Raw genomic sequence first — 27,471 nt, 5'->3', positions numbered from 1 at the left:
TGCTCCAGTGTGACAAAAATGCAAATACCTAAATAAAATAAATAAAATTAGCAGACAACGCATCAAGCTGAGGAACAAGTTGGAAAAACTTGTGTTGGTATCCAAAATGAAAATGTTTTTCTGAGTGTTAAGATGTTTTTAAAGAGATACCTTAAAGGTACTTTTAGAATGTAGCTACTTACTGTAAACTGAGCAGTCAATTGTCTTTGGACAACATATTGATCCACTTGTAACATTCAATGTGCAATTTCAACTTCAATCTAACTAATTTCAATCACTGTGTTGAGATTCTAATAATTCATTATTTGGTATTTACATTAAGCTCTGTGATTGATTTTAATCTAATGTACCTTTTATGAGTAACAGTGTAGCATACATAGTTGCAAGGTAATACAGTAACCTCTACCATACAATGTGTACATAACAATGTTTGTAGTGTCTTAATCAAGAGCTAAAAATAAAAAGTCATTGTGAATCAGCTCTCTGGTTTTCATCTTCAAACCATTTTATCTATTATGAATTTGAAAACACTATCTAACATGTTGGCATTGTAAATAATCTGACACATGCAACGGAGAGAGAATGCAACATAACACCACAAACATTTCTGAATGAAATTGTTTTCATTTATATAAAGACTTTGAAACATTGTCTGAAGCAAAAGGGAGAACATAATAATTTGTATATTGTACCAAGATAACTTGGCCAAGATAAGACGCTGCAAAAAGCATAAAATTGTAGCTTAGTAAGGTAAAAACAATCAACATTTCAGCAAAGCATAGCTGTGTCCAGACTAAACGGGTCTAAATACACTAGTACTGCAACTAATACACAGTTCAAAGTTATTTTAGCAAAACATACAAAGATTTCACTTTTTAATGTCAGGTTTCACAAGCAAAGGGATGTCCAAAAGTGCATTTTATTTATTAAATCACTTTTTTAATTTAAAATTAGGCGGTTACACTATGAATTTAACTACAGAAAAACAAGTATTAATGAAGGCACATTAATCATACAAAGATGTAAAAAAAGATAGCATATAAAGTTGCTTAAAAGTATTGCAACGAACTATAAATAAGACAAACACAAAACACTTAGGTACTCAAACACTGAATAAAATATTACTGGAAACTTGAGATCCAGTAAACAAGTTTAAAAGGGAAAAAAATATAGTAAAGATGCTGTACATTTTTTCTTAAACGTTTAATGGTGGTATTCCCAGTCAGATTCAGTCTCTCATGCAGTGTACAGTTATTTAAACATAAACAGACACAACTAAACATTCATGCTTCGTTGCATCCGCTCCAGCGCAGCCTCTTTCTCCTTCAGGAGATCCTTCAAACGTTTGATCCTCTCCTGCCGCTTTATCTCCTCAGCATCCAGCGTTTCCGACGAGTAGAGCGCTTGGGTTGGAAAGTTGTCTATTTTGGGACCTGGGTGTTTCTTAGAGAATGGTATGATGGGGTCGTTTGATGCTGTCTGCACCTGGCTGGTGTCTTGCTGAGATGTTTCAGCATCCGTGTGGCTGCTCGACATGTTACCGCATTTTATTCCGCTTAAGCACGGTACAATCTGGTTGTTGCAGTCCTGTAAACTGGATGAAGAAGATGCACTTAAACTATTAGGTGAGGAGATGTTATGTGAGGATTCACTAGCAGAGCTTTCTAATGGAGCCATGTCTTTACATGGACTTCTTGATAACCGTTTCTTCATTGCTTTCTTAGCAGGATCTTGATCTTTTGGTTGACGTCTCTGAGGCTGGCGGCTCTCCACTGGGCTTCTTCTTGACCCTTTGTGTGATTCGACAAAAGTAAACGGATTGGGTTTCTCCTGTGTATGGAGTGACGAAGTGGCTTCTGCAAGCCCTAAAACAGTCCCACAGGGACAGGCCGTATGTAAAAACAAATATTGCATCACAATAAGTGTAATTGTGATTGTCAAAATATTTGGTAACTAAATAGAATTTTATTCAGTTCAGTGACAACATGTTACAATGTTTACATTGTACAATGGCTGGTATAGGATACAGTTTTTATTATTGCTTGACAAAAAATTTCAAGATTTCAATTCCATTCTTGTGATTTGATTCCAATTTTGATTCAATATTGACTAATTTGGATACATGTTTATTTTAAATTTTATTTAAAAAAATAATCTCACCTAATGCTGTAAACATAGAGGGCCCAATCTGCTGGTATTATTAAAGGTTAAAAATAACATTAAATTAAATATAATGCAGTTTTTGTTATAATAACAATTATTTAATGGCATAAGTAAAAATATAATAAATATGTAATATAGTGCTCAGCAAAATCTCCTCTCTAGCTATTTTTTCTATTCAATTAACATGCTATGGTCGTTAAATGGCTTTCCTGAGGTAAATGTAACGTTATGTGACATAATTGTTCTCCTGCTGTTATATTGACCTCTTTCCGTGGTTGAAAAACACTAATTGGTCGATATTATGTATACTTTCGGTAAGTTGTACTGCATCTTTAAATAAAAAAGTAACAGATGATCGGGTCACGTGCACTTGAACTGAGGCGCTCAGCGATCTGTCACGTCACATTTACAAGCGCCAAACGTATTTTTGTCTGAATTTCGTAATAAAATTGACGGAATCTAAGAGCTGAGAATTAGTTTAATATTAAAAGTACCTCTTTGCTCCACAATTTTTCTGTGCGTGAGAAAATGGATGTGTGGCGTGAGAGCGTGTGAAAAGTGTCTGCGTGAGTCTCACGCTCAATGCGTGAGAGTTGGCAGCCCTGTAATATTCAATATTCCGTTTTATATTCAAACAGGGTTGAAAACCTGTATGTTCACCATGGTCCATTTGTGTACATAATAAAAATAGTACACTAGCCTACAAAATCGCATCAAGGTAAGATATCAGTGAACATTTGAACCTTTGAACAAAAAAAATAGCCTATATATAGGCCTATAAATTTTATTTTATTTTCATAACTGTTCAAATATTGGGTGCGTCCCAATTTAGAGGCTGCGTCCTGAATTGGTGGATTACACTTTCAACTGTTCAAGTATTGGGTGTTAACTTAAGTAAATAATGTAATGATATATCATTGATATATCATAAGGTATCAACTCTACCTTACACAAAATCTCACACCAATTATACCTTTTCCAAGGACATTACATCATTGCTACTTCTGATTGGCTAAGAGAACATAAAGTCTAAACAATTCTACACTTATGGATAGATAATAGGGTACATCGACATTAATCAAGATAATTGTACAAATAATCAAGATAACAGACACCATAATGCACTTAGAAAGAACTGAAATGCTGACAACAAAATATGATTAAAACTATATGTGAATCACTTGTTGAAAACAGTAATGATTATATAATTTGATTAGTACTTGTTATAGGAATAATGTAAATATTGAAAATGATGTACAGATATATTGACGAGACAAGGGATTCTGACCCCAACCCTTCAGTTATAATGTGTTAAGACAGTAGATAAGAAGTATGCAGTTTATTGTTGTTGCACATGCATCATTGTCTGTATATTACTTTTCATTGTTTAAATTGACATGTATGCATCATAACAAGATTACATGTTGCAATAAAAATTACAATTCATTAGTTCATTGTTCACAGTTAATTCAGCAGTAAATTTATTTTAATGAATTTGTCATCTGATGGATAATTAAACATTTACCTAAACTTTAGCTAATTTGTCTGTGAGATGGATAAGAATCAAATCACTGAGCAACTGAAATTAGTGAGGGTGTTCTAAAGTGTAGGTGCAATAAGCAATGGCTCCACCATACGAATAGTGAGACATTTAAGATTAGTTACAAGTCATTTGACCAATAATTGGAATGGAATTTCAAAAACATATTGCTATATTTTTCTATCAACTTATTAGTATGCATTTAAGCTATCTAAAATTTTGCACCAACAGAGCCTGGGCCGGATTCTGAACTGTTGTGATTCTGTGGAAAGAAAAGGATTATTAATAATTTGCTCCACTGCTAAGCCATTTTTCTCTTTCTCTTCATGTGATCTGTAAAAAGGCCTGTGTGTGTGTCTGTCTCAACATAAAAATGGCCTGTATAATAGCCTACACTTTTTCATCCTTGGTCTTTTGATTTCACTGCACTACTTGTCATGCAAATGACGGAAAGCAGTGAGAGGGTAGACTATAGTGATGGGTGTTAGATTGGCACTGTTCTGAAATGTTTGGAAATTGTGTTGATCTGGTAAACCCATGAATCAGAGACTGGTTTTAACTGATCTCTGGTCAGTTTTATAATTTAGGTTCAGTTTTAATACCATAATGTGTGTATAATGGAAAAATGGAGACTGATTTTTCATTATTATGGCCTGATTAGCCAAGCCCTCTTAAAAACAAAAACAAACACTACAAATTAATTAATGTACCTACACACTTCGTTTTATGATAGATTAGGCCTATATTTAATAGACTTTAATACACTGAAAACATTTACAATTGGTTAAAAAGTGACATTGCACATGTGTTGCTTGTTTTCTTGTTACACTATGTCGCCAGCATGTGGTTTTTCAAGCAATTTTAAAGAGTGAATCACTTGGTTCAATCAATTAAGAGATTTGAATGGCTCAGTTTCTCCCATCATAGTCTAGACAGGAAAAAAATATCTGAAAATAATTGCAGTGTCATGCATATTTATAATTTTATTTTTTCCCTAAAGTCCATTTTGTTCCAGTTTTAAACTGTCAGCAACATACTGCTTGCCTAGTCAGTGATAAAAAGTAACTGGATGTCATTTGGAGATTGTGGGTCATAGATTAAAACATGTCAGGACCTTTACTAGCAAGCACTTTTTCAAAGGAAGAACTACACAACTGGTTTCATTTCAGCACCGTTATAATAAGGCTGATCAGCTGTTGGTTCTTACCTAATCAAAGTTTATCAAAGTAGGTTCAACGAAGTCTGTCCTTTCTGTACAAAAACAGAAATTATTTCAGCAAAACAAGAGCTTTATATACAACTTTTAGACTGTTTCCTATTATAATCCTATTTTACATGTTTAACATAGAACAACAGGTCAAATATTTACTTGGTTCTGGATCATCCTCTGTTGCTTGCGGTGGTGTTTTGTAACGTTCATCTGCAATATAAAAAGTATTAACACTGCTAATGCTAATAATACTAACACGTAAAAATTAGTACTTAATGTAAAAATTAGTACTTAATGTAATTTTCTTATAAGAATTTAGTTCTTACGTTCATTACAGCAACATTCTTTATTTTTTCTGTATATGATGTATGTTATTAAGGGCACCAAAACAGCAACGAGAACTGCAACTGTGACTCCAACTATAAGTCCAACTGATGTCACTTCCCTACATTCAGCATCAGAAGATGTTGTTCCTGCTTTTATTTCTGTAAGTCCCTTAATCTCACATCTGAAAATGTTTAACTCAATAATATTAGTATATCCAGTCTTATTAGAGTAATCTTTAATTAATATTTGTAAATCTGTGAACACTACTCACTTTGAATGTGGTTGGCATGCCATTAGAGAGCCATTTGAATAAGTGCCATCTGTGCAGTCAGCACACACAGTATCAGTAAATGCTGTTCCTGTAAAAATATTGAGAGCCTGAATGAGATACAAAATGTTAACAAAGCTGATACTAAGGTTACTGGGGTAATAAAAAAATATAGATTACCTCATATTTGAGTCAAATTGTTAAATACAGGAAACAAGCGTGTGCTAAATATTAAGTACTAAAAATTATTATTTTCATTATTGTTTTAAAACTTCTACAATTGAGTATACACACACTCACCTGTTTGTTTAATATATTGTCCAGGTTTACATTTAGAGTGTTCCACAGCTAATTTACAGCTGCCTTTATTTGGTTTAATGCAGTAAAATCCTTCATGTGGCTCACAAATTGTGTCTGCAGAGCGTGTGCAGGCTTTCCGCACTCTTAGTCCTTGGTCTGTGGACACAAAAACAAAGCACCTCATCATATCTAAAGTGTAATGCATTAGACAGCACCTTATTAGTAGTTTTAAATCTTTTTATAATAAGTTATTGCATTTATCACTGGGCACACACCCGCATAACACACAGTGCAGGGAAAACATGCCATGAGTCCATTGGGTTGATCTGTGTACATTGATGCAGGACATGGAACACATGTTGTAGTGGTATCTTCAGTGCAATGCCAATAAACACGGTTTCCTAAAAAAAAAAAAAAAAAAAATTAAATTGTGTTTGATCAGCTGAATTCTAGTCATACAGATGTGTGGTCGCAGCCAAAAACATTTACACATAAGATATGACATAGCCAAAACAGCTTCAATGAACGGAATCAAAAGTTTAAAAACAGTGCATCTTTGGGCTTTTGGCACTTAAAGCATACTTGGACTTTGACTTTACAATTTTTATTTAAATTCCTATAAATTCCTACTATGTTATATTGGTTAACAACATTACTTAAGGCCGGAACACATTATTCAGGGGTTCTCAAACCTGTTCTTATAACAAGTATCACTACACATTATATATTTTGAATTAGCTAATTCAACTCATCAGCTCATTTTTAGAGAGAGCATGAACCGAATTGGGTGTGTCAGATGAGGGAGATGTACAAATGTACATGCTGGTGGTAGTTCAGAAAATAGGTTTTATGACATAACCTGGTATGTTTACTCAGAGTAAGCGGATAACCTCAACTTTTGGGTCCAAAACCTGGCCAGAAGCCTAAAATTTGTAGACTTGCTCCGACTTTTGACAACTAGCATTGACTTATCTAGACTGCAAATCAGGGCAAAATCTGTGTAAAATTTGAGTAGTGTATTCTAGTATGGAACCCAAAATAAAAAATGTTTTACTGTACCAGGAGCACACATGGGGCAACATTCTCCATTCATCTCATATTCAGCACGGGCACATCCACAGAAACAAAGTTCAAAATTAGCAGCGATGACAATGCCAACAGTGGATATAATGGTCCTTAACAAGGGCAGGTTTATTTAGTCCACTTGAAAGTGAAGGAAAACGATTCTCCCTCAGACTTCATGAACCTATTTTTTTCACAACTTCACATTAAATAGTAGTTTAGATGTCGGAATACTTTGGCATTCCTGTCGACTGAGAGGTGCTTTAGCTCTGTGTTTATATGCATATAAAGTTTATCTCAGATCCTGATGACAGGCTGTCTGCCTTTAGATGATCAGCATCAGCTTGATGGAGTCTTTAGATGTTTTGGAAGAACACTCCACCAGACATTTCTTCCTCCTCACACTCGGCATGACTCCTCTTCAGTAAGCAGAGTAATCAGCTGAATTCTGTGAAGAGTTGAAATAAAATGGTTATAGCCAATGCTCTGTGTTAATGCACCATTATGAGGCCTGCTTTAAAGGTGCCACGGAGTTGTTTGTTAAAGTGGTCACATCAGTATTTGATACAAAGTAAACATGTTGTATGTTTAAAAAACTAAAAATCTCACTAGTCCAAAAAAGCAGCAAAATCTGAGCAGCAAAAACAGCAAATACATACTCATTTCACATGCAAAGAGGTTTATCAGCAAAAAAAGCCAGTCAGAGGGAACGAAAACAGTCATGTAAAACTAATGTGATAAGCCTTGGCCTCAGAGAAAAGAATAAAATAATAACAAAAATATGCATTTAATAAGGAAATTGGATATGCAGGGTTGTGTTTTCATTGTGGCAATTTTTGACTAAAGGGGATTTAAACGGCAAGATATCTTGAATATTTAGCAACTGTGAGACAAGTTCTGACTCGTTCTTACAAAGCTTACACATGAACAACAAACATGTTAAAACAGATCCAGGCATGCTTACAGTAAATCGTAATTTAACCCTCTGTTGCGGTTCGGTAATTTTTACCAAAAACATTAACGTTTAGTTTTTTTTAAAGAATTTTTTCTTCTCCTGAACTTGGTAAAGTTTTTGGCACTTGTGTGTGAACACACACACAAACACACAATCATGGGCATGACTCATGTTTTTTTCTACTATGGAAGTCAATGGCTCCCGTAAACTGTCTGGTTACCAACATTCTTCCATTCAACCATACAGGTTTGAACAACTTAAGGGTGAGTAAACGATGACAAACTTTTAATTTTTGGGTGAACTATTCCTTTAAGACTTGATAGACAGGCGAACTTGTGAAACGACTGAATTGTTATATCATCGGGCAGTATGGCAAGCCGTTTTGACTTTTATTAATTGCCAGGATGTGAATTCTTGATATCAAAAATGAATTTTTCTCTAGTTAAAATTATAATTCTTGATAGCGGGAATTATATTTCCACTAATAACAATGGCAATTTTTGATATCAGGAATTACATTTCCACTAGTAACAATGCTAATTCTTGATATGAACAATTCCATTTCCACCATTAAAAACTATAATTCTTGATATCTGTAATTGTATTTTCACTAGTGAAATGTCACCATAGGCTGCCATTCAAATTCAATTGTTGATATCAAGAATTAATTAATTATCGCAGGCGATACGTCTGTGATAATTAATGCAATATGGCTCAGCTTGTCAGAAAACTACGGCTCTGTGTAGTAAATGCCGCTCCATTTGAAAGCAGGTGATGGCGATTTACTACTAATCAAGGAACCGGCTTTACTGACGAGATGCGCATAACAATGGCATGCGATATATCGCCCAGCCCTAGTCCATGGTCACATATAGCGTTATTATGTCAAAATGCTAATTTATTTTTCGTTTGAAATGAAACCATTGTAATCCAGATAGTATTCTCATTTTTTATGAAAGTTAACTGTATTCTGATATCTTTGTTTTTTACCTGTAACTAATTACAATTACAAAAATTGTATCCTGGTTATGTAACGCCATTACGAGGTAAAAAAATAAAGCTGCTTGTTTGTATTTTTAATGTTGTACATAGGCCTACATTTAAAAATTGTATCATTGCTGCCACAATAACGACCCATTTGAAATGTTTACGTGCTTTTTTCTCCTTCTCCTTTTTGTTCGATGAGGTGGAGCGGTGATGAAATATTGTTCTTGTACATGCTATCCAGCAGTAATAAAAGTGTACATGTTTAAAATGCATGCAAATTACAGTAAAGCCCAACAGTTATCGTACAGTGCTCGGCAGTGATCAAAAAGGATTTAAGCAGTGAATTTTGAAGTGATCTTTTCTTGTAAACTCAGAGATGTGGAAAATTAACACATGACCTTGGCGCTTGTAAAAAAAACAGTAGGTAATTCAGCCGGAGATTTTTACGCAGGTGGTGGTAAAAATTAAACACTGACATTCTGGATTCGGACAGCAAAAAAACAAACAAAAAAAAAAAATCACCAACTAACCCCTGTAAATGTTGAAAATACCTTTTAACCCCACAAGAAAAAATTACCGTCCGAACAGGGCTTTAGTCATCATTGTGCAGCTATATGCATTTCTGCCTATGCAGCGCTTGTTTTCTCACTCAACAGAACATGTATACCCATATTGTCTGTTTCTCCCATTACCATGTGCAACTATTTAGGGTGAATGTTGCTTTACAATGTATAGCAAGTGTCTTCTTTTCAGCTGTTGTACAACAGCTTTATTGGCATTGGGTGTAGGCCTACAACCTGTAAATTATCTGTTTGGATGTTTGTGTCGAAGAGGGCTCTGCCCTTTTCTCTTGTCTCCTGCTTTGTTGGGGGGTTAATTCATGTATGTTACATGTGCAGCAGCATGTCTTACATGCTCACAGCAATGTCTGTGAAGGTATTCGCAGTAGCAAGTCTCGGTACCTGAACTGCAGCAGCAGCGTATCAGATCTATTCCGCCAAGACCAAATACATTGCCATATCCATTACCATACGAATCTCCCGAGAGTTGTAATGACAGAATTTAATTATACCAAATGTAAAGCTCTGCTTGTCTGTTGACTAGTGCAGTTATGTCACTTTAATAGCTTTTATGACGAAGGTTTACACTATAAGAAACAAAACATTGGCACGCAGCTGCGATAAAATACATACACCTCTCTCTCTCGCGTGCATGCGATGCATCAATATATCAAAAATATCAATATAGGCTAAAAATATTGTGTGAAGTTTTGTGTAGGCCTAAGTCTATTTTATGTTTTTATTTTAACTGTGATTCTCATATAGCCTAGTTGTTTTTGAATATGTTATATTGTGTGAAATTGTATTCTTGTTTGTTTTTATTACCTTGAGTTGCATGTATGAAAAGTGCAATACAAATAAAATATGTATTATTATTAGGCTATATAAATGACAAATAAAATCGGTAGCCTATGTAAAATAAAGTTTTATGTATACCAATATTGTGACAAAATTACACAAAATCAGTCAAAAGAAAGATGCTGTACTGTAGTCTATGCAAAAAAAGTGATCTTTAATATAGAAATATTTCATAAACAATATTTTGCCTGAGTTATAAGCTACAAGTTTTAATAATTGATGCTCTTTAAAGTCTGTGAATTACACAAGTAAAATGTTTTCCATAGCCTACGTCTACGCAGGCACTAAATGCATGCAACATTTTAGTTTCGTTTCACGAGCATAGTTCACGAGTCATTGTGACTCCGAGCCTGTCACGAGCATTCATTATTTTTTCTTTCTTTCTTGTTTTCTCGTGATCGCAACTAAGATCACGAGAAAAGAACTTGGGCTATGGCAAGATCATGAGAGCTCGTGGAAGTAAAAATGTCTCTTTTGCTTAATTTTAATAAAGTGATAAAGACCTTAGCGGCAGTATTGTTATTGTCATGTTAAAAATAATCTTAACATTGAAAAAGCATAGCCAACAACGCAGGCTAGGCTACTCATTTTCATACACACGGTAAAATTAAAAAAGATGTAACGTTAACGTTTATTTATACATAAATAGAGTCGACACTCCTACTAAGAAATCACATCATCATCTTGTGAAATCACAATCAAACGTCTCGCAGTAGGCTAATTCTGTTATCTATACAGGCTAACGTTATAGGCTATATTATTGTTTATTTCTATTCACTAAACGGCCAATTTATAAGTATTTCAGCGAAAAGTTTTATGAATAGCCTACTTTGAGAAAAGTGACAACACAAACAGACGATGATTTAACAATAACGTTATGCCATAACCGGTTTTATAGGTTACTCGAAAACATATGCTAAAGAATTAAATGTCACACAGACATCAACAAATATATATATATAACGTTATATAACGAATTAGACAATCTCAGCACAAAAAGTCTCACCTAAGAAAGTAATTTGAAGAGGAATCACATGAAGAAACGGGTTTATGGAATGATATTCCGGACATTATTCAAAAGGAATTGCAAATTGTATTTGTAATTGCGTTTTCAAATTGTGGACGCAAAAAATGTGACATAGCCTAATCCAAACGCAAATGCAAATCGCGCATTACCGTTTGCATTTTCGTTTAAGCGAACGCACAGTGACTGCCAAATTTAAAATGGAAATGCAAAGTCCGTTTGCAACTGTGTTTCCCATAGTGAATTTACAATTACAAACGTCTCGCAGTAATTCTGCTATATATAATTTTATATTTGTATTCACTAAACTGCCAAGTATTTGAGCGAAACGTTGTATGAGTAGGCCACTTTAAAAAGTGACAACAGACGATGTTTTGACAATATGCAATAACTGATATATATAATTTCAAGAACTGCGTCAAACTTGTTTTTATCCAGGCCTACTCGAAAGCATATGGTAACGAATTAATGTCGCACAGACATCAACACTAGCTATACCAATTGTAAAATCAACGAATTAGACAATCGCAGTAGCCTACAAAAAGTCTCACCTAAGAAAATAATTTGAAGAGGAATCACATGAAGAAACAGGTTAGTCCTCTTGTCTGCCTTTCCAAAATGGAAGGAACAACAGGTAGCCCCAGTCCAGACAGTTTGGACGATGGGGCGGGGTTGGACACATGTCGCTCCGCCTACACCCAATTTGATTGGTTTTAGAGCTGTTGGACTACCTGCTCGCTGCTCCCATGAGACATATCCAGCTGCAGAACCGCAGCAATCAGACATGATAGACGCCCTATTGCCAGCTTTGGAACGTTGCTGCGATATTACGTCAACCCCTCCGCCATATACAATGGTTTGTAAATTTGAGTATCCAGAAATATTTCTTAAGTATTTTGTATGCATGTCCTGATGTGTCATATTTTTCAGTGTTAACAATGCACTAATGTTAAGATTGCACCCCTGTGTTAACATTTTTCAAAAGTACCCTTTTCTGCTATTTGTAGGACAATTCTGGAGAAAATTGGTCTGCTGGGGAAGGTAACTCCCATACAGAAAAAAAAAAAAAAAAAAAAAAAATGGGACAACTTTAAAAATAAAAAAAATTTACAAAGTGAGAAAGTTAATACACATGTCTTTGCTGAAATGTATTGTGCTGTTGTTGTTAACAAGCCATGGTTAATTTGCTCTGCCGGATTGCAAGTGTCCTGGGACAGGTGAGGGTGTGAGTGGGAAACCCACTGCTGGAACTTGGCCCTGGTTTGTCCTCATGGTCATGGATGAGGTGTTGGGACAGAGGCATTGCACCAACCCCCCTGTCCCCTTTACCAATGACTAGGGGCAGCACCACCAGCACCCACACCACCAGCAGCAGCAGGAGCACCAGCACCAGCACCAGCAGCAGCACGAAGGCGGCGAGACAGAAAGGACGAGTTTTTGGACTTGAAGACATGCACCTACAGAGAGAGGCAGAGACGAGGCTGTTTTCTTTTCTTGAGAGAATGATTGAAAAAAATATATATTTTCTATATATTCTTGTTTAACTTTTTTTTCACTTATTTTTTAAAAGGAAAGAAAAATTCTGTACATTATTTATTTTTATGCAACTTTAAATGTGTAAATAAAAGATAATGAATTGTTCTGGACATTGTTTATGTAATGACAATGTTTCATGAAACAAATTCTTCTATATATTTTCTAATAAAATTGGTAAATGAAAATCATTTGAAAATCAATCATTTGGGCTCCACAATAGAGACACCTGATAAGGCCTCTGCTGGTGGGACATCATCTGGGATGGTCTCCAGAGTGTTTGAGTGCATATTTCCACTACCACTAAGTTGTCTAACAGGTTTGCAGGGCTGACTCAATCGACGGCTGCCATGTCACTGAGATTTTTTTCAGAAAGAGTATATTTCTGAAAAAAGTCATTTTAATAACTAATACTGCATTGGGGAAAAACTACAGCTGCGTCCCAGAAAGGGCGCATCTGAAGCGCTCGGACCGGTCTAGCCTACGAGGAATTATTCTTGTCGCCTGGCAACTGTGACAGCTGCCGATGACGGTGATGACATAATATGTGTCCAGACTAAACGGGTCTAAATACACTAGAACTGCAACTGATACACAGTTCAAAGTTATTTTAGCAAAACATACAAAGATTTCACTTTTTAATGTCAGGTTTCACTTTTTCATCTAACAAGCAAAGGGATGTCCAAAAGTGCATTTTATTTATACACATTAAAACTGAACGCACTGTACATTACAACACAGTCTGGATGCACAAATATGCAACTCACCTGGATCATGTGCTGTATTTTTGACTGCAGCTTTGAATCCTGGAGGACTTTACGAAGGCCGTCTAATGTGCGTTTGTTTATGATAAGTCTCTCTGTTTGTTGATCTGGCTTCACAGCCGGCTTTGCTCTTTGCAAGCGAATTTGTACGTCAGAGGTGATGCCGAATTCTTTTTTCAGCTGAAAGTCACTTTTGGGTTGACGACTCTGATCAGAGGCTTGATTTCCAATGACCTGAAACAAGAAGAGAGAAGAACACATCAAATACATATCAGGCTTTTGAAAGATATTACATTACTTTTAACAAAACTTAATTTTGGTATATTACCTTTTCAGTATTATCAGTGGCATGAACACAGACATTTTGGCGCTGTTCCAACAGGCTGACAGTTTCAGCGACAGCTACATCCGCTTGATATCTTGTCTCTGGTGGACTTCTACTCTCCGAGTCTTTATCTGCCTCCATATTCACATTTTCAGAAACACAACTCAAGTTACTTTCAGCTATTTCATTTTCCTTGACCTGCTCATCATCCACATTCCTTTTGTCATCACACGTTTTGGTAGAAGAATTATCCAAAACATCATCTTTTTCCATTTCTGCATTTGCCGTTTTCCCCCCTTCATTCAGAGAGACAGATTTTGTGTTGATCTCTGTGTGTTGAACTTCTTCCCCTTCATTTAGAGAGACAGATTTTGCCACTTTTTCACCTGACTTTGGTGGAATATATTATACTACTTAGAGTCTTCATCGCTCTCATCCACCTCTGTTTGACTCGGTGTGGGCAAATTACCCGGGGCGCCTCCCAGGCACGTGGACGTCTCCTCATCATCATCACAGAGATCAATGATTTCACTAACACTTTTTGGGGGGGCTCGCTTAGAAGAGTTTGACCCCAGAGCGGAGCTGGCGGACAGGGCAGGAGAAGTGCTGACAAACACCTTTTTTTCCACCTTCGCTGATCATCACATTCTTGGCGATCTCCATCTGGATCTTCCCGTTGTGTAGCACTCTCAGCCTGCACGGTTGGAGGTGAAATCCTCGGAAGGTCCCTATCAACAAACAGCTTTTTTATAGCGTTGAACTCCCGTCTTCGTCGGATCGTCTCCGCTGAGAAATCCTGGACGAATGCGAGTTTGGATCCGTCATGTGTAATGTCCAGTTGTCTTGTGGAGCGTAGGACGAATTCTTTATCCTGATAGTTGAGAAAGCGAAGGAGGACGGCTCGGTTCTGATAGGGGACATGCTGAAGCCAGGGTACGGTGGGCTCTTTCCAGTATGAATACTCTGTCGGGTTCGATGCCCAGCCACTGGGGTAACATATCGGTTATACTGGATTCACTTCTAACATTCAATGTGTGTAATTTCAACCTAAGAAACCAGTAATCTCTGAAGAAATGAAATCACTGTGTTGAGAGATTCTAATAATTAATCATTTGGTATTTACATGAACCTCTTGGCTTCTGTGATTAATATTAATCTAATGTACATTTTATGAGAAACAATGTAACATTCATAGTTGTGAGGTAATACAGTTACTTCTACTGTACAATGATGTGTCCATAACAATGTTTGTAGTGTCCTAATCAAGAGCTAAAAATAAAGTCATAGTGAATCAGCTCTCTGGTCTTCATCTTCAAATCATTTTCTCTATTATGAATTTGAAAACACTTTCTAACATGTTGGCATTGTAAATAATCTGGCACATGCAACAGAGAGAGAATGCAACATAACACCACAAACATTTCTGAATGAAATTGTTTTCTTTTATATAAAGACTTTGAAACATCATTGTCTGAAGCATAAGGGAGAACAAATTAAATTGTATATTGTACCAAGATAACTTGGCCAAGATAAGACGCTGCAAAAAGCATTAAATTGTAGCTTAGTAAGGTAAAAACAATCAACATTTCAGCAAAGCATAGCTGTGTCCAGACTAAACGGGTCTAAATACACTAGAACTGCAACTGATACACAGTTCAAAGTTATTTTAGCAAAACATACAAAGATTTCACTTTTTAATGTCAGGTTTCACTTTTTCATCTAACAAGCAAAGGGCTGTCCAAAAGTGCATTTTATTTATTAAATCACTTTTTTAATTTAAAATTAGGCGGTTACACTATGAATTTAACTACAGAAAAACAAGTATTAATGAAGGCACATTAATCATACAAAGATGTAAAAAAAGATGGCATATAAAGTTGCTTAAAAGTATTGCAACGAACTATAAATAAGACGAACACAAAACACTTAGGTACTCAAACACTGAATAAAATATTACTGGAAACTTGAGATCCAGTAAACAAGTTTAAAAGGGAAAAAAATATAGTAAAGATGCTGTACATTTTTTCTTAAACATTTAATGGTGGTATTCCCAGTCAGATTCAGTCTCTCATGCAGTGTACAGTTATTTAAACACAAACAGACACAACTAAACATTCATGCTTCGTTGCATCCTCTCCAGCGCAGCCTCTTTCTCCTTCAGGAGATCCTTCAAACGTTTGATCCTCTCCTGCCGCTTTATCTCCTCAGCATCCAGCGTTTCCGACGAGTAGAGCGCTTGGGTTGGAAAGTTGTCTATTTTGGGACCTGGGTGTTTCTTAGAGAATGGTATGATGGGGTCGATTGATGCTGTCTGCACCTGGCTGGTGTCTTGCTGAGATGTTTCAGCATCCGTGTGGCTGCTCGACATGTTACCGCATTTCATTCCGCTTAAGCACGGTACAATCTGGTTGTTGCAGTCCTGTAAACTGGATGAAGAAGATGCACTTAAACTATTAGGTGAGGAGATGTTATGTGAGGATTCACTAGTAGAGCTTTCTAATGGAGCCATGTCTTTACATGGACTTCTTGATAACCGTTTCTTCATTGCTTTCTTAGCAGGATCTTGATCTTTTGGTTGACGTCTCTGAGGCTGGCGGCTCTCCACTGGGCTTCTTCTTGACCCTTTGTGTGATTCGACAACAGTACATGGATTGGGTTTCTCCTGTGTATGGAGTGACGAAGTGGCTTCTGCAAGCCCTAAAACAGTCCCACAGGGACAGGCCGTACACACCTTCCCTTTTTTAGAGCGCGGTGGCGTCTTCCTTGCAGACGTAGGTGAGAAGGGATGACTAGCAGTCTGTGTTGCGTTTTGCTCGGGTGAGGGAGTAAGACAGCATGTGTTACCAGTACAATCTGCTGGCGTTTCAGATCGCATATGAACCTTATCGGCGGCAGATTCTGTTGGTGAACAAACCTCCTCTTGACAGTTCTGTGAGATCAAACCATTTTCCATGGGAACAACTGAGCATTTAAAGGCAGGTGAAATGTTTGAGGGACTTAGAGAGGGAATGTCGTGACTCCCATCCTGCTCCCGTTTTTTTCTTTTGACCTTCAGACCTTCATCCTCCTCCATTTTTGTGTAGGGAACCTATAGATACAGAAAATGAACAAAAACACATGAAACTAATCAGTGTGGTTGCTATGAGTCCTATCTCCTCCAAAACCTCCTCCAAAGTTCAGTCAGCCAAGTTACTTTTTCCCCAAGGACAAACGAAAGAGAGAAACGTGTAAGAGCTGGGCAGGAAATAAAAATAAAAAAAAGCATAAAAAAGTAAATTTGGTCTTTAATTTATGAAATATTTAAAATAATATTAATTGTAGTAATATTTATATACTATAATAGTATTTATTCATATTTTAATTAGCTACTATTCTTCTATTTTAAGTTTTCATTTTAATTTTAGTTTACATTTGAGAAATTTAATTTGATGTTTGTCATTTTATTTTTGTTTTTAAATATTTCTATTTAGCTTTCTTTTTTTTCAGTTTTAGTACTTTTAATATTTCAACTTAAACTTGTTTTATTTCAGTTGGTTGCCAAGACAACATTTCTAATTTTCATTCATCTAGTATTTATATTTTATTTTATTTCAGACTTATTTCAATTAGCAAATTTTTTTAATTTATTTTTTTAATAGTTTTAGTAAACAATAATACTGATTTGGAAATATTTTCAAATAATATCTTCTTTAATACACATTAAAACTGCATGCACTGTACATTACAAGCCAGTCTGGATGCACAAATATGCAACTCACCTGGATCATGTGCTGTATTTTTGACTGCAGCTTTGAATCCTGGAGGACTTTACGAAGGCCGTCTAATGTGCGTTTGTTTATGATAAGTCTCTCTGTTTGTTGATCTGGCTTCACAGCCGGCTTTGCTCTTTGCAAGCGAATTTGTACATCAGAGGTGATGCCGAATTCTTTTTTCAGCTGAAAGTCACTCTTGGGTTGACGACTCTGATCAGAGGCTTGATTTCCAATGACCTGAAACAGAAGAGAGAAGAACACATCAAATGCATATCAGGCTTTTGAAAGATATTACATTACTTTTTAACTAAACTTAATTTTGGTATATTACCTTTTCAGTATTATCAGTGGCATGAACACAGACATTTTGGCGCTGTTCCAACAGGCTGACAGTTTCAGCGACAGCTACATCAGCTTGATATCTTGTCTCTGGTGGACTTCTACTCTCCAAGTCTTTATCTGCCTCCATATTCACAATTTCAGAAACACAACTCAAGTTACTTTCAGCTATTTCATTTTCCTTGACCTGCTCATCATCCACATTCATTTTGTCATCACACGTTTTGGTAGAATTATCCAAAACATCATCTTTTTCCATTTCTGCATGTGCCGTTTCCCCCCCTTCATTCAGAGAGACAGATTTTGTGTTGATCTCTGTGTGTTGAACTTCTTCCCCTTCATTCAGAGAGACAGATTTTGGCACCTTTTCACCTGACTTTGGTGGAATATATGACACAAATATTACATTAGAGTCTTCATCGCTCTCATCCACCTCTGTTTGACTCGGTGTGGGCAAATTACCCGGGGCGCCTCCCAGGCACGTGGACGTCTCCTCATCATCATCACAGAGATCAATGATTTCACTAACACTTTTTGGGGGGGCTCGCTTAGAAGAGTTTGACCCCAGAGCGGAGCTGGCGGGCAGGGCAGGAGAAGTGCTGACAAACACCTTTTTTCCACCTTCGCTGATCATCACATCCTTGGCGATCTCCGAATTTTTCTTGGCCACAAAATAGACTTTCCCGTTGCACATGACCAATGCGTTGTCCTTGCCCGGAGTGATCTTTTCTTGGCTGGCCTGAGGAGGTGTGGCTTTACTTGCCGTCATTTCATTTGCCGTACCGACTGAGTTGAGATGCTTGACTGCTTTTAAGATGTCAGAGCTCGCGTTGGGTGTCGATAAAGGTACAAGGCAAGGAGCGGTTGCGCCTGTTCCCTCCTGGACAACCCATTTAATGGGAGTGTTCGCTTCTTCATTAGTTTTAGCAACACAAACAGGTGTTTGCAAGTTTTCAGGAGGGTTTATTAGACTCGGCTTAGCAAGCAAAAGCATTTGCTGGTCAGAATTTAGCTTCACAGAGTTCACAGGTGACACAAGCACAACTGTGGGTGGACCCTTCCCAAGGTTAGGAGTGTAATTCACAGAGTTCATTATCCGGCATTTGATGGACTGCGGGAGTGCAGTTGCCGGCAGAGTCCTAACTTTCGCATTCGGTGGGATCTGCAGGAAATGACCGTTTGGGAGAACAGGTGACTTAACGGTGACAGGCAGCGTTTGAACCGCAGTCATGCTCTGTCCATTGGGTTGAGTTGGTAACTGGACTGTATACTGGGAAAGCGAGTGTGTCGTAAGAGGAACATTCACTTGCTTTGGATTGTGAATGGTGAAGTTATTAGTAACACTGGGTTGAGTTTTGATGGAGTTAGTTAAAGTTCTAAACTCTGGCAGGGTTTTTAGAACAACCCGTCCATCTGCTATGGGCTGAAGCGAGGGAAGTCGAGTCTGTGTTTGAGATGAAGACGCAGCAGGAGGATGAACAGATTTTGAAAAAGCTTTCAGTTGTGGATCCACATTGTCTCTTTCCGTATTAAATGGCGTCTGATAAAACTGTCCGTTCACTTTCTGGACAGGGATCAACTTCATGACGTTTTTCCCATCTGGTCCCACTGCAGGCATTGCTTGGTAGTAGACTCCGGTTCCACTAAAAGATGAAGAAAAAATATAAAAATTAATATTGTATTAACTGAAAATACTATACAAATCAGAATGTATATATATATATATATATATATATATATATATATATATATATATATACACACACACACACACACACACCACTGTTCAGTAAAGGGGGTCAATAAGATTTTTTCAGACTTTTAATCAGCATACATTAAATTGTTCAAAAGTGACAGGAATATTTTCTGGCATTATAAATGTATTTACCATTTCAAATAAATTTTTCATAAATGTTGCATTTTTCAAAATCAGCATATCAGAATGATTTATGAAGGATCATGTGACAGTGACGACTGGAGTAATGAAGCTAAAAAAAATCAGCTTTGCCATCACAAGAATAAATAACTTTATAAAATACATTAAAAATTATACTTTTATTTATATTGTAATATTTCACAATATTAATGTTTCTACTATAAATCCAACCTTTCAAAAACATTTTAAAAAAAAAATCTTATTGAGCCCAAACTTATCAATGATGACAACGTATGTTTATGGCTTGCATTATTTAATAACTGTTGTCTACCTGTAGCATTCAAAGTCACAATAATAAATAATTTCAATTAAAAAGATTACTAATAACACAAACATGAAAAATAAAGTAACACATAAGTACTTAATTCGTCAAGTAGGTTAACGTTAGTAACCAAGTGTAAAATTGTAAACATTAAGCATCATTTGAATATTTATTCGGCAAATCTGTCAGTTGTTATTTATCTGTCAGCACACTCAAGGGAACCTTTATAAAAAATAGATCTCGAGTTTCTATTGATGTCTTTTTAAATTTTGATCGGTTTTGCTTGTTTCCAGAGGTAAGATACGCGCGCGCGACACCACTAAAACACTCGCCATTTTAGACGAGCTTGCAACTAGCGAGAAGAACACGCACGATTGTTAATGTGTTGACGCAGAGCTGATAAACTTACCCCTCCATCACGACTACCTGTAGACATCACACTTCAAGAAATAATTATTGTCGATGTTTTCCTCCGCGTACCGTTAGATTTTATCCACAAACTTGAACAGCTCTCTTCACAGGATGTGAAAAACCGGAAATACGTACATCAAAATAAAAGACACCTGACTGAAACCTGTGTAAGGCGATAAGAAGAAAAAAAAAGACACAAGAAAATAGAGAAAATGAACAAAAGAACAAGCAAGAGCGAATTCATTATTGAATGAACAACGAAAGAAAAAGATCAGGAAAGGAAAAAGAAATGAATGACAAACGAAGAAAGAAAGAAAACTAAAGTATGAGAAAGATAATGGGTTAAAGAAAGGAGATTAACAAATGAATAACAGACGAAAAGGGACAGGAAAGAAAGCCAAATAAATGAAAGAAAACAATGAAATTAAATGAAAAAAACAAAAGCACAAAAGAGAAAGAGCAAATGGGACAGAAAAAAAGTGAATGCAAAAAATGATCAATGCAAGATATTGTATAACACAGTGATCACATCAAAGGTTACATATTAAATTGAATGAGTTATATTGTTTAATTATTTAATTAATTAAATAATTAATTATTATTATTATGTACAATATTTAACAGAACAACAATGCCTTTATATTTAGAGGCTTTCATTCTCCAGCAGTAGTTCCAGCTTAGTTGCCTCATTTTAAATTCAGTATATGGTAAAGGTCTGTTTAATTTCATATAACTCACAATGGGAACTCAATTTCCTAATCAGGTAGTGATGAAGAGAAGACAGAACCTGAGATATTCCACAATTACCACTGGATTTCTGCAGTGTCTGAAAATACACTGACAACAGCACCCAAGCTGAAAAAGAGCATTATTTATTTCTGTCTCTATTGTTAGTTGAACAATAAAAATGGTATATATAAAAACAAACACAATGCACATACACGTACACTCAAAACATGAAATACAGTATGCATAAAGATTCCTTGACTTTAATCTATTTTCCTTTCTCTACCCAGGCGAAAAAATTACACCTAGCCTGAGGATTGGAGGCGTGGCCTTGAGGACGGGCACATACAAAAAACTGCCGGCCTAGATTAGGTCCTGCTTTTTTCACAGTCCTTAAAACACAGGGCTCATTGTGTGATTTACAAAGTGGCGGCTGAGGAGGCCCATGCAAAACAGTTTTCCAAAAACCAGTGCATGGCCCTTTCTTACAGTCCTTTGACTTGTCTATGGATGTAGATTCTCCTTCCACTTCATCCTGATTTTCATTCTCCATCTCCGCTGCCTTGGAGAGATTTGTCTCCTTTTGCGCATCACTGGGGCAGCTTCTAGTGTCACTCTCACTACCCGGGCCATCCTGAGAGGATTCTGCCTGTTTCGGGCCCCCTGAAGGTATCAACGGTGTTTGTTTAGGCTTAAAGAAAGCTAAAAGACTTCCTTTTGCATTACTTTCGGTTTTCGTCTGCTTGCTTCTTTTGGCTTTGTGTCCATTTGTGTCTGCTTCTCTATCTGTAGGTCTCTTCTTTGCAACACTGTTCCCCTGTACTACAGGATTCAGGTTTTCTCGAATTTCCCCAGCATCCTGTGATCCAGGTAGACTCTCTACACTCCCTTTAGAAGCGCTCTGTTTCTCAGGAACTTTCACTAAGAAGCGTGAAAGTTTCTGCTGTTTGCCGATGAACTCTGGCATGTGGCGTGTGCACAGGGGCGGGCACTTGGGACTAAACTGGAGGGTACAGCTGAGCTGCGCCCATACAGGACAATGATCGGATCCCTCCACCTCTGGCATAATGTCTACGCCAATAAAGGCCGTCTCCACCAGAGAACGGTCAGAGAAGATGTAGTCGATGCGTGTGCCGTAGTTGGTCTGCCTGGCCCCCGTGAGCGTGGACCAGCATGTGAAGGCGTTGGAGCGCTTTGGGTGAAAATGGCGGAAAGAGTCCACAAACTTGCCACCAGAGGCAGAATTCTGGGAGATGTCTGCAAGATCATCTTCAGTATTTCCAATTTCTGTATTTTCTTCCGTTTCAAACAGGAAATGATCCAGCCACTTCCTCCCAGGATTATCTTCAAAGTTATCCTAAATAACAGAACAGTAATAAGAGAAGGTTTGAGTTAGTTTGCATGTAGTGTAAGACTGGAGAAATTAGAAAATGCCGGGCCGATTACTCCCCGAGAAGACAAATGACGTTTCTGGAAAATTAACATTTGAACTCTCTCTTCCAAAATTAACAAGCCCCATCCAGGCCATCCTAGATACAACGTCTCACTCCAGCATCATCTTAATCTACATCTCTTTCCCTTGACCCCCCATTCCCCCACCCCCCATCCCTTCTCACTCTCACGCTGAGATCACCTGAAATAGCTCTTCCATGTAAATGTAAGATTTTGTCCTATCCAGTCACAACAAGACATTTGCCTGGTCACCTAATTTCTATATTTGTGGCGTTGCATTGGGTGACCACAGTAAAATCTCATTGGTCCAAAATACTGTTCCACATATCATTATACGGAGTGCATCATTTGGGTTCCGGATGTAAAATTTATTTCAGTTTCTCTATAGGGGATTTATTTTTTAACTTATAAACTTTTAAAGACAGACCTACTGTAAGCTATGGGGGTTGTTAAATCAATGGTATATTCTTCTCTCTTAAAGCCATTGAGAGCCATTAGTTATTTTGCCAAGAGATCTCTTATTTATTTTATCATAATATCAAGACATAGGAGAGAGAGACAGTGGACCAAAAAAATGTCTCCGTTCCAGCTTCTCTGTTCCTCTGGGCAAAGAGGTTGGGATTTATATGCTATGCTAATAACCAAAAATACTACTTTACCAGAGGAACATATGGTTTCTATTTAACATGGAATGTATATCCCATCGCTATGCTTCGGTGGAAACTTCATACACATTCCATGTCTCTAACTACCAGCACACACTCTCTCAGCCGCGTTCATGCAGTCTAGCTTGTCCTAGTGTCTCTCACACACACACACACACACACACACACATGTATTCAAGAACACTATGATTCACAAAATACAATGATTATGGATACAAATAAAAAGTAATAATACAGATACTTAATACAACTGATTATGAATATTAACTAGATGTACCGCATCGCGGTACAAAATATGACCGCCGCTCAGGCCTGCACTGGCTTTCCACAAAAATAAATGACGTGGAGTAATTTGGCTGTATTGCGTGTTTATGTATATACCTAAAAAAAGTAATAGTATGTGCATGTCTGTCTGTGTGTGTGTGTGTGTGTGTGTGTGTGTGTGTCTGTGCGTGTATGTATGTGTGTGCGTGTGTGTTTGTGTGTCTGTGCATGTGGATTTGTAAGTGTGTGTATGGGTGTGTGTCTGTGCGTGTGGATGTCAGTGTGTGTGCATGCTTGCATTTGTTTGTATTCCTGCATGTGTGTGTGTGACAGTATCATCCTAAACCAGCAACCCTTCGCTCAACAGCACCATCTACAGGCCGATGAGTGTACAGTCACAAAATGTGCACATAAATGAATTGATTTTATACCCCCCCCATGGATGAAATTCTACAAAACTTAGCAGAGGATACCCCCAGAGGATGTCAAGTTAATCATACACATGAAATATGGTGCAGTTCTGAACATCTCCACTGAAGATAGGGGCGATTAAAGCAGAATAATATTGCATTTTCATTTTTTATGGGAGGGGCGCAAATCACAAATGAGTGATTATGGGCTAGGTTGATGTGGGCCCTTAAGACCAACATACTTTGCAAATTTCTTCATCCTCGGTGCCTCGGTTCAGGTAGTTATTTAGGAAAAACTGCATTTTTTTGGGTTTGGGGGGGCCCAGCGCGGGGTGGGAGTGGCCCCCGGGGACCAAACGAAATTTTTCCTTAGAAGTCTAGTGGGGCTACATGCCCACCAAATTTCATGTTCCCCGGTGCTTCGGTGTCCCTGGTATCGTTGACGAAAAATTTACGGGGGCCCCAGCGCGGGGGGGGAAGTGGCCCCCGGAGACCAAACGAAATTTTTCCGTAAAAGTCTAGTAGACCAACATACCATAAAAATTTCTTCATCCTCGGTGCCACGGTTCAGGTAGTTATTTAGGAAAAACTGCATTTTTGGGGGTTTGGGGGGGCCCAGCGCGGGGGGGGAGTGGCCCCCGGGGACCAAACGAAATTTTTCCTTAGAAGTCTAGTGGGGCTACATGCCCACCAAATTTCATGTTCCCCGGTGCTTCGGTGTCCCTGGTATCGTTGACGAAAAATTCAGTAAGGTGACGAAAAAAAAAAAAAAAAAAAACTTTGACAATCCCTATATGACCGCTTTCGCTAGCTACGCTAGCGGCGGTCATAATAAAAAGTAATAAAAATACTGAAGATGATATTAAATTTGGAAATTTTAGTCTTCACCCGCATTTTTTCAACTTTTTTAAAATAATTGTGTTGAACAGCAGACTTCCGTGTAAATTTCATTACCTAAGATTCTAAAAAGTAATCTTTACCAAAAGAATCATGCCACCCACCCACTACCACGAATCACTGTGCCTATGTATGCATGTATGTATGTATGTATGTATGTATGTATGTATGTATGTATATATATATATATATATATATATATATATATATATATATATATATATATATATATATATACACATATATATATATACATATATATATATATATATATATATATATAGAGAGAGAGAGAGAGAGAGAGAGAGAGAGAGAGAGAGAGAGAGAGAGAATTACTTCTGGAACCAAGGCCACTGAAAAAGTGGAAAGGCATTGTTGCTCTCTATTAAAAATCAAATATGACTGGCTGAAAATGTGCCGCATCATCCAGCTTTTTTGCTTTTATTGTGTGGACTTTTATCACTTCTTGTACCTGGTTAAATTGTGTCAACTAAAATCATGATGAAGGAACATGGTTTAAGGACTTACCACATCATCTGGGTCGCAGTGGTCTATGGGTCTGTGAGAGGTGTTCACATCACCCAAAACAATCACATGACTGAAGAGAGACAGAGGGATGCATTATTCAAACAAAAAGACACGTTATATCTTAGAAGAATCTTGATAACAATTTGAGGACATTTTTTGGTCCCCATGAGGAAAACAGCTTATAAATCATACTAAGTGATGTTTTTTGAAAATGTAAGAATGCAGCAAGTTTTCTGTGATGGGTAGGTTTAGGGGTAGAGTTAGTGTAAGGGGATAAAATATACAGTTTGAACAATATAAAAATCATTATGCCTATGAAAAGTCCCCAAAAAACATGATACAAACACAGTGTGTGTGTGTGTGTGTGTGTGTGTGTGTGTGTGTGTGAGAGAGAGAGAACAGGTAATGGTTTGATCTCTCACCTCCCCGAGCTCAAGATGGCTTCAGCTCTGCACTGGAGGAGTTGGTAAAACTGCAGCTTGTACTGTTTTCTCTCAGGTTTGTCCGGGTCAGCTCGGGGACAATAAACATTGATAACAGTCAGCTTCTGTGGTCCATCTGTGCCACTGAAAGTAAAATAAATATCTGAAGCTTTCACAACTTATTAAGTTTTTTCTAAAACTATTAAATGTCTAAAGTTGAGACCCTTACATGAAGTGATGCTGGGTGATGACAGCCCTTCCTTCATTGTCTAGTGCCAGAAGCTCCTCACTGGACAACTCTACCTGGTCACCATAGCAACCAACAGCCTCTCCCTGATTGGCGAGCAGACCTGTCAATCCTTCCTCGGCCAGGCATGGAGTGGCGGTATCTTTACAGTAGGTCGCGACACCTGGTCACCGAGTAAATGTTCATCTCATACTCAGTCAAACAATACTTGTCATTTGCAATTGGTAGTAAAAACGAGACTAAATATATTTAAAAAAATACAAAATATTGGAATGAATCTAATGCTAAAATCAATTAAGTTTTTAAAGTCCTTTTGCACATTTTAATGAAATAAATGCACTGTAAGCTGCTTTACCTGAGTATCCACCTCGTCCTCGGCTAAAACTAAAGTATGAATTGTAGCCATCAACAATCGCTGTTTTCTCATCCAACAGGTCACCTGAAAACAATGTATGCAATTGCTGAGCTGATAAAGTTGTTAAAAATAAGGCTGCTATTATGAACCCAATTCAAAATCCCGCGTTACTTAAAACACTTACGGGTAACTTTAGTCTCTTGGACGCAGATTATATCGGCATCGAATGAATCCAGAATTTTCTTGATGCCATTTTTAAATGTTCGTATCCCGTTTATGTTCCATGTTACAATCTTCATGTTTATCTGTCAAAAAGGTCGGAGGACTCAAGCAGAACGCAAGTGTGTGAAGCACCGACCTTATTCTCGTAGCTTTTCAAAATAAAAGTCTTTGTATATGCACCAGTTTGCAGTTTCCACCATGCATTTTAGTGAAACTTTTTTTAAATATATGTATATATATATATATATATATATATATATATATATATATATATATATATATATATATATATTATATATAACTATTAATTTATAATATATACATTATATTTTATATATTGTCTAGACTCTAGAGATTAAGGTTGTGTACAGACCCACTTCTAAAAGAAACAATTACAGAAGTCAAAAGTACATGTCATTTAAAAAAAAAAACACACATAGGTCTTAATTTGATTACCACAATTGATTACACATTTTCTATTAATGTTACAACTCATCCTATTCATGTAATATCTGATATTCTTTCAGATAAATTAAGACCTTTAAAATCAGTTACATTTATTATTATTATTTTTTTACATTTAAGCCTATATTTACTGACCAATTAAATCTAGGCAAAATATGTATTTAAAGATGTCACAAAAAATGTATTGCATTTACTCAATTCATGAATGTGTAGTCCGTGCTAGTTTTCTACAAGAAAGCATA

The 27,471-nt window shown here is 37.0% G+C and overlaps 3 protein-coding genes and 1 pseudogene across 5 annotated transcripts; all 4 read right to left on the bottom strand.

The window, feature by feature from the left end:
- Window positions 1–924: 924 nt before the first annotated feature.
- LOC311098523 lies at window positions 925–14,539 on the bottom strand (annotated as a pseudogene). The gene is made up of 4 exons (XR_014609517.1): window positions 13,880–14,539; window positions 13,555–13,785; window positions 12,584–12,711; window positions 925–1,894 (listed from the first exon to the last, which is right to left on the bottom strand). The product of XR_014609517.1 is annotated as an uncharacterized misc_RNA (transcript).
- On the bottom strand, window positions 2,941–11,948 carry LOC311098289 (tumor necrosis factor receptor superfamily member 14-like). Of its 2 annotated transcripts, none has more exons than XM_084138421.1 (9): window positions 11,806–11,948; window positions 6,868–7,318; window positions 6,084–6,209; window positions 5,809–5,964; window positions 5,512–5,599; window positions 5,240–5,421; window positions 5,073–5,123; window positions 4,911–4,954; window positions 2,941–3,965 (listed from the first exon to the last, which is right to left on the bottom strand). In XM_084138421.1, exons 2-8 carry the CDS (start codon window positions 6,899–6,901, stop codon window positions 4,911–4,913), a joined length of 681 nt encoding a protein of 226 aa, XP_083994547.1. In that variant the 5' UTR covers window positions 6,902–7,318; window positions 11,806–11,948; the 3' UTR covers window positions 2,941–3,965. The 2 variants fall into 2 exon arrangements, with proteins under 2 accessions (XP_083994547.1, XP_083994548.1); XM_084138422.1 differs by lacking the exon at window positions 11,806–11,948 and adding an exon at window positions 11,237–11,279 and having other exon boundaries at window positions 3,360–3,965.
- Window positions 14,540–15,292: 753 nt separating the features above from the next.
- Window positions 15,293–20,716, bottom strand: lrif1 (ligand dependent nuclear receptor interacting factor 1). The gene is made up of 4 exons (XM_084087864.1): window positions 20,575–20,716; window positions 17,960–19,610; window positions 17,635–17,865; window positions 15,293–16,964 (listed from the first exon to the last, which is right to left on the bottom strand). The coding sequence occupies exons 1-4, from the start codon at window positions 20,580–20,582 to the stop codon at window positions 15,984–15,986; spliced, it is 2,871 nt and encodes a 956-aa protein (XP_083943990.1). The 5' UTR covers window positions 20,583–20,716; the 3' UTR covers window positions 15,293–15,983.
- Window positions 20,717–21,432: 716 nt separating this feature from the next.
- apex2 (APEX nuclease (apurinic/apyrimidinic endonuclease) 2) lies at window positions 21,433–26,909 on the bottom strand. The gene is made up of 6 exons (XM_084087865.1): window positions 26,727–26,909; window positions 26,543–26,626; window positions 26,170–26,350; window positions 25,941–26,084; window positions 25,519–25,588; window positions 21,433–22,659 (listed from the first exon to the last, which is right to left on the bottom strand). The coding sequence occupies exons 1-6, from the start codon at window positions 26,839–26,841 to the stop codon at window positions 21,571–21,573; spliced, it is 1,683 nt and encodes a 560-aa protein (XP_083943991.1). The 5' UTR covers window positions 26,842–26,909; the 3' UTR covers window positions 21,433–21,570.
- Window positions 26,910–27,471: the final 562 nt, after the last annotated feature.

This window comes from Abramis brama (genome assembly GCF_963993115.1).
Source record: "Abramis brama genome assembly, chromosome: 16".
In the NCBI taxonomy this organism is placed as follows: Eukaryota; Metazoa; Chordata; class Actinopteri; order Cypriniformes; family Leuciscidae; genus Abramis; species Abramis brama.
The sequence above is the reverse complement of the archived record's forward strand: the minus strand, read 5'-3'. Positions and strand labels throughout refer to the sequence as shown.

Excerpts from the sequence above, each read along its gene's own strand:
- LOC311098289 (XM_084138421.1), bottom strand. The coding sequence starts at position 6,901 with ATGAATGGAGAATGTTGCCCCATGTGTGCTCCTG. Across the intron at positions 5,124-5,239 it reads AGAATGTTGCTGTAATGAAC|ATGAACGTTACAAAACACCA; the intron begins GTAAGAACTAAA and ends TTTATATTGCAG. Across the intron at positions 4,955-5,072 it reads AGAGGATGATCCAGAACCAA|AAAGGACAGACTTCGTTGAA; the intron begins GTAAATATTTGA and ends GTTTTTGTACAG.
- lrif1 (XM_084087864.1), bottom strand. Across the intron at positions 17,866-17,959 it reads CCACTGATAATACTGAAAAG|GTCATTGGAAATCAAGCCTC; the intron begins GTAATATACCAA and ends CTTCTGTTTCAG. Across the intron at positions 16,965-17,634 it reads AAATACAGCACATGATCCAG|GTTCCCTACACAAAAATGGA; the intron begins GTGAGTTGCATA and ends CTGTATCTATAG.
- apex2 (XM_084087865.1), bottom strand. The coding sequence starts at position 26,841 with ATGAAGATTGTAACATGGAACATAAACGGGATACGAACATTTAAAAAT. Across the intron at positions 26,351-26,542 it reads AGGACGAGGTGGATACTCAG|GTGTCGCGACCTACTGTAAA; the intron begins GTAAAGCAGCTT and ends CTCGGTGACCAG. Across the intron at positions 22,660-25,518 it reads ACTGCGACCCAGATGATGTG|GATAACTTTGAAGATAATCC; the intron begins GTAAGTCCTTAA and ends TCTGTTATTTAG.